General features: G+C 52.7%; 1 protein-coding gene across 1 annotated transcript; it reads right to left on the reverse strand.

Annotated features, from left to right (window-relative positions):
• Nucleotides 1-1,731: 1,731 nt before the first annotated feature.
• On the reverse strand, nt 1,732-5,106 carry LITAFD (LITAF domain containing). Its single transcript, XM_075528027.1, has 3 exons — nt 5,076-5,106; nt 2,242-2,386; nt 1,732-1,840 (listed from the first exon to the last, which is right to left on the reverse strand). The coding sequence occupies exons 1-3, from the start codon at nt 5,104-5,106 to the stop codon at nt 1,732-1,734; spliced, it is 285 nt and encodes a 94-aa protein (XP_075384142.1).
• Between the last annotated feature and the right edge of the window lie 7,246 nt (nt 5,107-12,352).

Here is a 12,352-nt window from a genome sequence, read left to right on the forward strand (position 1 = left end):
TGCTTAATGCCAGGAGCATCACCCTTAACCCTAAAGACCTGGGCAAGATGAGACCTGGTTTGGGTGTAAAACGGAGGGCCTCCTGACCCTGATGGCACCGTGGTTAAGTGCTGGGCAGTTAGAGGGTCTGTGGTTGGAACCCACCAACCTCGGAGGTGGACTGCCTCTGATGATGTACAACATTCCGTTCTGCCCACTAGGGTGCTGCCACCGAGTCAGAATCAACTGTCAGGTGCTCTGCGCCCACGCCCCCACCCCAGTGGTGGTAAGGGTCAAGAAGCCCTGGCCATGCCCCCTACTTTCACTGCCCTCTCCTAAGGGGCTCACTTCTCACCCTCATGCCACACCCCGAAATGAATTCTAATCCAAAAGTTGTCTGTGAAAAATAAAATTATATCCCAGTGGTGACCGAAGACCCTGCCCCCCAGGTCCCTGGCCTCGAGACCAGAGGAGCCCCTCAAGGAGCAGCTGAGGCCGAGGGGAAGGGTGCCACGGGGCAGCCTCTGCAGTACTAGGCCAGCTGACTACCACGTGGACTGCCCTGGCCAGGCCCTAGCCTTCGTGTGTCTGGGTTAGCTGTCTTCGTGGAGACTGAGGACAGATTCAGATCAGCAGAATAAGGGGCATGGGAACTAACCTAGAATGAGGTGCAAGAGAGTTGTGGGAAATGTGGACCTGGTGGCACTGAGAGCCCTGGTGCTGTAGTCGTTACATGTTGGGCTGGAACCGCAAGGCCAACAGTTGGAAACCACCAGCCGCTACTCCGGTTGAGGCGAAGCTTTCTACTCCTGTGAAGAGAGCAGTTCTACCCTGTCCTATAGGCTGGCTCGGAGTCAGAACGAACAATGTGGGTGGGGAGTGTCAAACTGAAGCCTGATGTGTCAACTGTCACAAACACACTTGGGTACCAGTTGCCCCAGCCCTCGAGACAAGGGCCACGGGTGGGGTTTGTGGGGCCCTGGGGCATCCGTGGCGGGTGGGGTGTGGAGGATGAGCATGGCCTGCAGGAGACCTGAGGGGCATTATGGCAGGGGGTGGGGGCTGGCCCCACAGGCAAGTGGGTGGTCGGGCTGCAGACAACCCAAGGTTTAAGAGCAAACACTCTCCACTATATTTAGCCTTGGGGGAGACAATGCGCACTCAGGTGTTTGTCATGCCAGGTGGGAGCTGAGGCCAGTGGGAACCTGTCTGGACTGAGGAGGGAGTCAAAAGGGCTGAGTCCCCTTTCAACAAGACAGTCTTTGTAAAAGGGCTTCAGCCCGTGTGAGGGGAGGTCATCGGCTGAGGGTCTGAGGAGACAAGATGGTGTCTAAAGAGAGGTTACACCACTTTTCATGTAGTCCGCCACATCCAACCAACACCCCTTTACTCAACCAGATACCACTCACGTGGTTCCCTCAGCCAACCAGTCATTGAGACTCCTTTACTCTTACTGTCCAGTGAACCAGGTCATTCATTAGTTCCTTTGATTCATTCAAGCAGTCAGCCATTTGTTTGATCATTTGATTCAATCTACCATTCATTCATGTGATCATTCAGCCAAGCATTCATTCATTCGGTCACTCATTCATTCAACCACTGCTGAGCAACTAGTCTGCCAGACACCCTTATAAGGAAGAGACGGGGCCTTCTACTCCATGGAGGTAGGTATGTCGGAGGGTGCTACCAAGACTTGACAAGGAGACATGGAGCCGGAGAGGATGGGGCTGACCGGTCCTTTATTGTGGAAGCTCACAGTCGCCGGAAGTAGTAGAGCTCGTGGCGGCACACAGGGCAGGAGTGCCGCACATCCATCAGGCTGTCGATGCAGAATGGGATGAGGCAGCAGCCTATAACGCACCTGCGGCCGCAGCCAGGAGCTGGGCGTGAGATGCCAGCCTGGCTCAACCGACAGCTGGCCTCGGGCCGGGGCCTGCCTGGTACCTACATTAGCACCTGGGGGTGGGGCCTGGTCACATTTTCACAGCTCCGCCTTCTTGTCCACTAACCTTCCCATGGACCATTGTGCCTGCGTCCACACAAGTGCCATGGGCTGTCCTAAGTGACCCATCCCTGTGCCTGTGACAAGGACACGAGCTCAGAGTGGCCGAGGCACTGCCCAATACCAAACGGGAAAGCGACCAACCTTGGAACCGGCTCCTATTCTGCATCCTGCCACCCCTGGATCCCCAGGGAGGGAACTGCCCCTGTCCACCGTGTGCTGCCCCCAGTCTACCCACGCCCCTCCCCTACCCCGCTCACCCAAACAGGAAGAGGCCCGTGCACATTAACCAGGTGATGATGCCGGGGACGTAGCTGGTGACGGTGATGATGTTGTTCCCGCAGTATGGACACGTGGTTTTTATTGGAATGTTGGAGACCCTCCTAGGGAAACTGGTGACAAATACTAAGGGAGGAGAGGGTCAGACTCAGCGTCTCTCACGGCCCATGCCCATCACCTGCCACGTGTCCCAAGGCTGGCCACCACCTGAAGTGTTGAGGGGCTCGCCTAAGCACCCAAGGAAATCCAGGTTGCCCCATGTCCCCAGAGCAGCCTCACTTCCTGCTGCCACCTACCAACCTTCAGGCAACACCCCTGTCCTCCCCAGGCCCCAGGCACGAAGAGGGATCCAGGCAGCCTGGAGACTTCTAATAGGAACATGAACCCAGGTTCGGGATTCTGTTGGCTGCCCCGAATAGCGTGTCCATAAGTCCCCTGTCATCTGGCCTTCAGCAGCTCCTGTGTAATCTGCCGCGGAGCCACCCCTCCAAATCAGCACAGGCGCCTGGTGCCCCAGGTGTGTCCTGCTCCAGCGGCTTTTGCCGAGGTGAATTTTCTTTGGAAGTCAGTTGTGAGGCCTTTCTTCTGCGCTACTTCTGGGTAGACTTGAACTGCCAACCTCTGGGTGGCCAGCGAGCTTTGCGAATTGTTCACATCACCCAGGGACTCCCTCCCTGAAGGTAAGGAGCTAGGAGCCCTGGCTGGTGACCGTGGGAAGGGCTTGTGCGACAGAGAAAACCACTTCCACTCTTCCATCTTCATGGATCCTGCAGGGTCCCCCAGACAGGGTATTGAATCATCGGCCCCAACTCCCCCAGCTGCCGAGTCGTGAGAATTCCTCAGAGCGTCCGTTTCAAATCCAGGACCACGGACTGCCAGAAGAACCACCAGAGCTGTACGCCCAGGATGGCGAGACGTGGCCTCATGTACTTAGATCGTCCCTGGAGAAGGACATGGTTGGGAAAGCAGAGGGGTCCTGAAAGAGGAAAGCCCGCCCTCTCCAAGATGGATTGACCCAGTTGGCTGCATTGGTAGGATTATACGGAAAACCCTTGTGAGGATGGCCCAGAACCGGGCAGTGACGGCCCTGACAACCACCAGGGTTGGTCCTGGGGGATGTGCATCTGTCCATTGTCTCTGTGGCGTGGGCGTCTCTGAAGGATGGGGTGCAGTCTCCAGCCCCCATACCACCGGGGCTCCTCCTGCAAGCCTGGAGCAACCACTTCGGTCTCTTCAGGGTGGTCTCCTCTTGGCCATTTCAGATACACCGGGGCTTCAGAAAGTTGGTGAAAAATGGAAGAGAAAATAGATTTTTTTTTCCCGCAAACGTTTTGAAGCCTTCTCATAAATGGAGGCAAGAAGTATGTGCCTGGCTTGTTTTGATATTTTTCACCGTAATGTTTTCCTGGTCCATCAGCATTGTTGTGGGCAGCAAGGTCGAGCCCAGCCTGAGCACTGACCTACAAAACCACGGAGAACTCTTTCGGTGGCCAGGCAGCGTCTTGACGGAGGCAGGTCTGTGAGGTCACGCAGCAGTGAAAGAACCAATTGTGGGAGTCTGCGGGGTCGGCGGTGGGAACTGCATGCAGCTCCGAGGGAGACAGCCGACTTTCTACTCCGTCACCAGTGAGAGTCTGGGGAACCGCAGCACCGGTTCCATGGCGGTGAGTGTGGTCTGGTTTGGTTTGGTTTGCTGTTGAGATGGAAACTCTGCCATCCTTGACCCTAAATGAAAGGGCTGAGATTTTGACTGCTTTATTGCAAATTAAGCCAAACTTTTTAGAATTTGGTTAAATATGTTTCTGGTTAAGTCATTAAAAATAAATAAAATCTGGAAGTTCAAAGACCAACTGACAAAAGACTTGACTCCATCACAGTCTCCCTGGTGTGGCTGTGGCTGGCCACATGTCACCCACCCCACCCACCAGGTGAGGATGGACAAGGGCGCTGAAGGTCAGGAATCATGCCGGTGGGTGGCCCAGGACCACCCAGAAGAAAGGGCACAGGGACTCATTCTGAGGGAGCCACGGCCTGACTCAGCATGAACCCTCCCTTCACTCACCCCAGGTCACAGCAACATGACCAGGGGGGCCTTAGGGCCAGGACTCAACCCCCACCCAACCCCCTCCAGCTTCCCTGAGGACGGGGGAGACTCGGTCACTGAAGAGAGGGCGGTGCAGGACATTGCGGTCCAGCTACCCTGTATTCCTCTTCTTGCACCACATACTCTCCAAGTTGGGGGCACGGCGGGACCCTGTAGGTGTTGAGAGGTCATGGGGGGGTGGGGACTGGAGTTGGCCCCTAGTACAGTTTGAGGACCCGCTCCTGTGTCCGGTGGGCCCTATTGCTAATCAGTTCTCTTAGGCCCCTCCCAGCTCACCCTGGGGTTGATGCCATCGTGACTCCATGTTCCAGCAGTGGCCTCTGGGCAGCCTTGGGTTCTGAGCTCCCGACCACAGAAGTCTCCTATCTTGAGATGGAGGGGCCCATGGGACAGGAGTGAGGGCCCCGCCTCCTGCTTGCTGGGGGCTCAGGAGGGAGCACCATTGTGATGTGTCCCCACTTCTCTGCAGGAGGGCAGGGATGGAGAGGGTGCTCGCCTGGGGGTGGAGGGTGGGGGGCGGCCGGGACCTGAGCTTGAGCACATCCCACCACACACCACCTGGCACCGTCACACAACTACCCACATTTCGGGGATGGCAGCTGGAGTGGGGGGTTGGGGGGGCTTCCCAGTGAGTGATAGCTTCCTCTAAGGAACCTTTCCTGGGTTATCTCATCTGTAGCGCACCCTGGGGTCCAGCAGCAGCATCCTCACCTTCTGTGCGGTGGTGGGACCGGCTTTCCATGCCCAGCCGCTGCAGCACCTTCACGTGTGGGCACTGCTCTGATGCTGGCCAGGTACCAGTGGAACTTCCAGACGAGGGTAGACTAGGAAGAAAGGGCTGGTGACTGAATTCTCAACATCAGCCCCACCCCACCCCCCAAAAAGGTGAAGGGGAAATAGGGAAATACACGTGGATTAAGCCCCTGGAGAATGCCCTCTGACCATGTACTGGGATGTGGGCAGCCTGGCCGTCCTGCACAGCGCTTTGGAAAGTGGATGATGGAAGGTGCTGTAGGGTTCAACTTTGGCACCTTATCATTTGATCTCCCATTTGACCCATTTTAAATTTGTTCTGGGCTTTAATATTCAGTTTTTAAAATGTTTTTCTGTATATGAAACCCAGGATAGATAAATCTATAGAGACAAAAAACTGGATTAACATTTCCTTGAAGGTATGGCCGGGGAGGCTGGGGGGAGGAGGGGAGGAAAGCAAATAGCAGTGAATACAAAGAAGGAAGAAGAAATATTTTAGCATTGTGGTTTGATTGTGCAGTTCTTCTTAAGACGATTGAGCTATTGTACGATATGTGAATTATCTGCCAATAAAACTGTTAAACTTTTTTTTTAAAGAAAAGAAAATTAGCCAACAGAAACCGTATGGATCCAAGTCTGGTCTACAGCCAGTCATGAGGATGGCATTGGCTTGAGCTCACCACAAGTGAGAGGTCAGTGTCAGGGGAGCCAGCCCCTAACAAATCGTCACAGGTCCAGTAGGTGCATTTGGACAGCAATGAGTAAAGAGCATAGTGAAGTCATGGAGAATAAGAGACATAGGAGAGTAAAATGAAGGAGTCAGACACATTCGTGGTAATCCTCAGCTCCTCTTTGTGGTCCACGTGGAGATGGGACACTCGAGGGTGGGAGAGAGCAGGAGAGAGCGATTTCTTGCTAATCAAGGCTTATATATCTGGGGGTGTGCATGCCTCCTAATTACAGGTAAAGACACACGTCACAGGAAGGGGTTGTACAATAGGCCATACAATAAGCAATAGGAGGGGGATGTACAATGAGCATAAGTATAATGGAAAGGGGATGAGCTAGGGCTGTACACATGATAGGAAGGGGAGGGACTAGGGGTATACATGTGACAAGATGGGCGGACCCTAAATTCATGATGGCAGCCTAACCTAGGTCACCCTCGAGTGGGCATGACCTCCCTGGGCTCTCCTTCAGGGAAACAATCTACTATCCTTATTGGAAGGGAGTGGGCCCTACTTAGGGTGGGACAGAGGATACAGTCTGATAGCTCTGATAGTCCTTAGGGAGAATAACCTCAGACCTGCTTTCGTTGACCTCCAGGTGTAGTCATTTGCCATGCGGAGCAAGCAGCTAAGCTTGGCGTATATCTGGGAGAGACAACTTGGGAGAAATCTTTGTTTCCCACAGGTCAGCATGAAGCCAGCCAACAACCAGGACCAAGGTGTGTAGAGGTTGAATTAGACCGGGTTGATGAGGAACAAATCCAGTGACAGTCACATATGTGTAAGAAAGAGACTTACACATCAAGAAAGGAGCCCAGTCCAGTGCAACCCAAGACCCCAAGTCCGGTACTAGTCCATCAGTCCCTCTTCACATTCACATAGCGCAGGTAACGGTGCAGCGTGCGGGAGATCACAGGCGTGCAATGTTGTGTGGCTCAGAGGTTGGTGGGAAACCTGGCAGGGCACCAGGAGCTCTCCTGGTGGCTGGCAAGCAGGCAGGTGAAGGCAGAGAGAAGCTGGCTTCCAGAGAGCTAGCTATCGGGGTCACACCTCCAAGTCAGGCTGCACCCTGACTGACAGGCTAAACTGCACCCCTGAGCTTGTATATATGCCCAAGTTGACATGGAATTATGTAACCCCACAGAGGTGTAGCCACGAGGATTTCCATCAGCCGCTGACTTAGGACTATTCCTAGACCCAGTGAATATCTAAGAGCACTGCCTTGTGCTCATGTGACACCTGGCTGTGGGTCAGCCGTTCCAACAGAACAAAGGAGACTGCATGAGTGAGAATCAGGAAAGGTGCATGTCCTTTCACCATACTTACTCAGGATGCTGAGCAAACCAACCCAGAAGCTGGGCGTCATGGGGAAGGCTGGGGCACCAGGATTGGAAGCAGACTTTTTAACAACTGTGATGTGTGACTGATGGAACCTCGCTTGCTGGAAGCCAGGAGGACTTGCAGGAGAGCGAAGGCTACAGCCTTCCAGAGGGTTACCCCTCAGCAGAAAGGAAACCCAATCCTCATAACTGGACCAAGACACAGCACCGTGGTAGCTACATAATCTGTTGTCAACTTGAGACTATTAAGAGTAAAGGGGTGGAGTTTTAGCCAGCCAACCAGGTCGCAGCTTGATGACCTCATTTGGAGGCGCTCAGGAGGAAGGACACTGACTGCCTTCGCTGGAGGAAGGCCACTCACTCCCAGAGAGACATTCCTGTTGACAAGCCACATGGAGCTCTGCTGATGGCAGCCAGAGCCTGGGAGCTGGAGGAGCCAGGGGACACCCACGCCAGCGCTGAGATGCTTCCACCACCACTGGATCCACAACACTTTCCGCCCACTGGCCTGTGATCTTCCTGCACTCAGCATCATTGCATGTGTTGTTGCGTGAGTCTGAAGAGGAATTTACAGATTGGTTCTGGGAATATGGGCTAATATCAGATTTGTGGACTTGATCTGGACTGGGCGGGGGTGTTTTCTTAATGTACAATTACTCTTTATATAAAGCTCTTTCCTCTACACAGATGAGTGTCTATGAATTTGGTTCTCTATTCTACCCAGACTGACACACCCTTCTTGATGACAGTGGGCCCCCGGAACCTCTGTGGGGTTAGTGGTTCTTATACCGATCTACTCCTTGTCAATTTCAGGGCACAGTCCTCTCAGCAGGGCCAAGAGCTGACCGATCTCCTCAATGTTCATAATCCCAGTCGATCATCGTGTGGGGGTTCAGAGACCACGGGCATGCGGATCACATGAAAGCAATTCCGTGTGCCGTGTGTGGTGTATATTTGGTACACCTGTTCTCAATTCCTTTACTTCCTGACTTCTGTTTTACTATTTTGTTCTCGCCTGTCTGCCCAGAACCTAGAGCAGTGACTGGCACCGACAGTTCTGGTTCTGTATCCACGGAATGGATAAATGAATTGCTTGTGCAATCTTGGCGGGTCTAGTATTGGGGGAGGGGCCCAAGGATAATAGTTAGGAAATAATCTTACTGCCAACTGCTCTGAAAAAGACCACATCAAGAGGTCCTGGATAGAGCTGGAGAAAAACACAGGGCAGAGCTCAGAATCGTACAAGAGACCAAGCTTACTGCTCGGACAGAGGCTGGGGGAACTCTCACCTCACCCCCACCCCTAAGGATGGCCCCTAGTGAGGTCAGGAAGTGGACTCACGCTGGTGTTAGAATCAGGGGTACGATCAAGGGGGGGGTCTTATCAAGGACAAAGTCCAGAGGGTCAGGGAAGTGGGAGGAAGAAAGGCAGGGACACGGAAGTGGGATAAGCGCTGGGATGCAGAGGGGATGGACCGGGATGGGTTGGAGCAGAACATGTATGAATGGACTACTGAGGGTAGAACCATGGTCTGCTCTGCCACGATCCGCCACATTCCTAATAAAGGCTTCCTAAAAAGCATGTTAACAGTGTCTTACTTCTTTTGAGAGTGACTTGAACAAAAGCACGAAGGGAGCAAACAGCCCGGCGCTATCCGGAGCTGACCACCTTCAGGAAGTAGCTCTGAGCTGGGGCGCGGTGTGACCCCTAAGCCGGCAAGGCTGACTCAGTTGCTCCCTCCTTTGGCCCCAGGTAGTGGCATTGGCCTGTCAAGGTCCCGAATCCCCATCAGCCTGTCTTCTCCTTGGAAGTCGAGTCCCCCAGTGCCATGTGTAAGTGGGTCACTGAGAAGCCCACCCACTGAGACCCTTCCCCGCTAGCCGCCTCGGCCACAGCTGATGCTCCTGAGCCACCTGCCCCCACCAGCCAGCTCGGAGGACTTCTAGGTGGTGTGTCCTTCCTTTGTCCTCTAGTGCCTGATCAGGACCCCCTCCTCCCTCTCCTGTCTTCATTGGAGCCCCTCCCCCGCCCCCAACTCTGGAAGGATTGGTGTCTGAGACTTGGCCGTTGTCTCTCTGCCTCCAGAGACAGGTGGGTCAGGACTTTGCCTGTCTCTTTTCCTGCTGGGGCCCAGGAGCAGCAGCTCAGTCGCAGGGATGCAGGAGTGAGCCGAGGAATGGATGAACGCTAAATGGGTGGATTGGGAGAGAACGGGGAGCTAATAATGAGTACAGGAAGATGTTCTAAAAACCGATGGTGGCGATGATCAACACTTCTTAATATGGTTGAACTACTGAGTGGTGTGATGTGTGAATTACATGCCAATAAAAAGAATGAATGAGTGAATGAACAAAGAACAAATGACCTCGTTCCTCACAGCCCACCCCATGGAGCCTAGAACCCCAATGCCACCTCTTAGGATCCGGTGTCCTTCTGTAGATTTGAGGTTACATGTTTTGGGTGGGGATGGGACAGCCTCTGCTATGGATCGCCCTAACTCAGGGTTGGGGTGGGGCCGCCTGTCTGAACCTTGAAGGAGAACCCTTGCTTCCGCTCCGACCATCCCAGACATGGCCACCAGGGGGTAGCACTAGGCTGCCATGAGTCAGCTCCCTCCCTGTAGAACGCCAAGCTTTGCTGAGACCCAGGGCCTTTTAGGGCTTTCTGGTGCCCCACGCCTGGCCTGGGCTGATGACTGCTCCCATCTCTTCACCCACAGGCCCAGCTGGACAGAAGGAACAGAAGGCTTCAGAGAGGGTGTGAGGCTGAGCCCAGCTCACACAGCATGCCTGGCAGAGCTGCGTGGGACCCCACCCAGGGTCCCACGGAGGAGCCAAGGGGACCAGCCACCCTTGGGGCCTCTTCTTGGAGAATAAGTTGTCTTGTCTTAGCGCTCCCAGAGCCTCAACATAAAGCCTGGTGCAGCGGTGGAACCAGCAAGGGGCTTAAAAGTTTGGACTCTGAAAAAAAAAAAAGTTTGGACTCTGACATTTCCCTGGCGGTTTGACCTGGGCAGATGTCACTGCCCTGAGCCTCGTTTCCCTCCGCTGCGAAATGAGTTACCCGGAGATTCCTGCTGCTAGGTGTGTTGTGAAAACTGGGCCCTTCACCCCACCTTCTTCCTTTCTGTTCCGCTCTGCTCCATCCTGCCCAGGGTCTTTGTGAGTGCTGTTACAGCCACCACCCACCCCTCCCTGCAATGCTGCCCTGTCCTGCCCTCCCTCCCTCCCTCCCTTGCTTCATCTTCAAATGAAGCTCACCCGCTGCCCCTCCAGAACCTCCTTCAAGTTTTACAGGTCAGTTAGTCACTGTCGACCCCGGATGTTGGCTCCTGGGGCAGCGCCCTTGTCCATCTGCTTCGTGCATGACTGCCGCCTCAGCATCTAGCACAGAGCCTGGCACCTGGTTAAAGACCACAAACCTGAACTATTTACAAACTTTTCTGTTTGTCGTTTTTTTGTTGCTGTTGTTTTGTTCTCTCTTGTTTTTTGTGCATATTTAATTTCTCTGCATGTCTATCGAGATAGGATAGGCGGGATAAACAATCTGGAGGAGAAAACAATGGAACTAATGGTTCCAGGGGGGCACTGAGTTGGGGAGGCAGGGGAAAGGAAGGGTGTTAACAAACCCAGGGAGAAGGGAACAACAGGTGATCCAAAATTGATAGTGAGGAGGATGTAGGAGGCCTGTTAGGGTTTGATCAAGGTGAAGGTCACTGACAGGAATTACTGAAACCCAAATAAAGGCTGAGCATGATAGTGGGATAAGAGGAAATTAAAAGGAAATAGAAGAAGGAATTAGGAGGCAAAGGGCATTTATAGAGGTCTAAATATAGGCATGTACATATGTAAATAATATGATGATGATGGGGAAATAGATTTACGTGCATATATTTATAGGTTTAGTATTAAGGTAGCAGATGGACATTGGGCCTCCACTCAAGTACTACCTCAATGGAAGGACACTTTGTTCTATTAACCTGGCATTCCATGATGCTCACCCTCCTGACATGATCGCTGAAGACAAAGCGGGTGCATAAGCAAATGTGGTGAAGAAAGCTGATGGTGCCCAGCTATCAAAAGATACAGCGTCTGGGATCTTAAAGGCTTGAAGATAAACAAACAGCCATCTAGCTGAGAAGCAACAAAGCTCACATGGAAGAAGCACACCAGCCTGTGTGATCATGAGGTGTCAATGGGATCAGGTATCAGGCATCAAAGAACAAAAATCATATCATTATGAATGAGGAGGAGTGTGGAGTGGAGACCCAAAGCCCATCTGTAGGCAACTGGACATCCTCTTACAGAAAGGTCACAAGGGGAGACAAGCCAGTCAGGGTGCAGCATAGTAGCGAAGAAACATACAACTTTCCTCTAGTTCTTTAATGCTTCTGCCTGCCCACTATCATGATCCCAATTCTACCTTACAAATCTGGCTAGACCAGAGCTGTACCCTGGTACACATAGGAACTGGAAACACAGGGAATCCAGGACAGATGAACTCCTCAGGACCAATAATAAGAGTAGAGATACCAGGAGAGTAAGGGGAAGGTGAGGGAGAAAGTGGGAACGGATCACAATGATCTACATATAACCCCCTCTCTGGGGGATGGAAAATAGAAAAGTGGGTGAAGGGAGACAGGTGGGCATAAGACATGAAAAAATAATAATTTATAAATTATCAAGGATCTGTGAGGGAGAAAGGGAGGGGGGAAATGAGCTGATAGCAAGGGCTCAAGTAGAAAGAAAATGTTTTGAGAATGATGATGGCAACAGATGTACAAATGTGCTTGACACAATAGATGTATTATGGATTGTGATAAGAGTTGTATGATCCCCCAATAAAATGATTTAAAAAAAGAACACAAACTCACTGACATCGAGTCAGTTCTGACTTATGACTCCATATGACAGAGGGGAGTGGCCCCATTTCCAAGAAAGGGAATCTTTAAGAGATATTCATCTTCCTCCCTCGGAGCTGCTGGTGAATTTGAACTGCTGACCTGTGGTTAGCAGCCCAACCCATAACCCAAGATGTCACCAGGTCTCCTTCGGCATGTCGCGCATGCTCAGTGAACACATGTTGAATGCTTCATATGTGGCACCTGGATAAAAGCCCTCAGCTCCATGCCTGCAGTCAGTCAGCAGTTAGTAACAAAAACAGAAAA

Source organism: Tenrec ecaudatus, chromosome 12 (genome assembly GCF_050624435.1).
Source record: "Tenrec ecaudatus isolate mTenEca1 chromosome 12, mTenEca1.hap1, whole genome shotgun sequence".
NCBI lineage: Eukaryota > Metazoa > Chordata > Mammalia > Afrosoricida > Tenrecidae > Tenrec > Tenrec ecaudatus.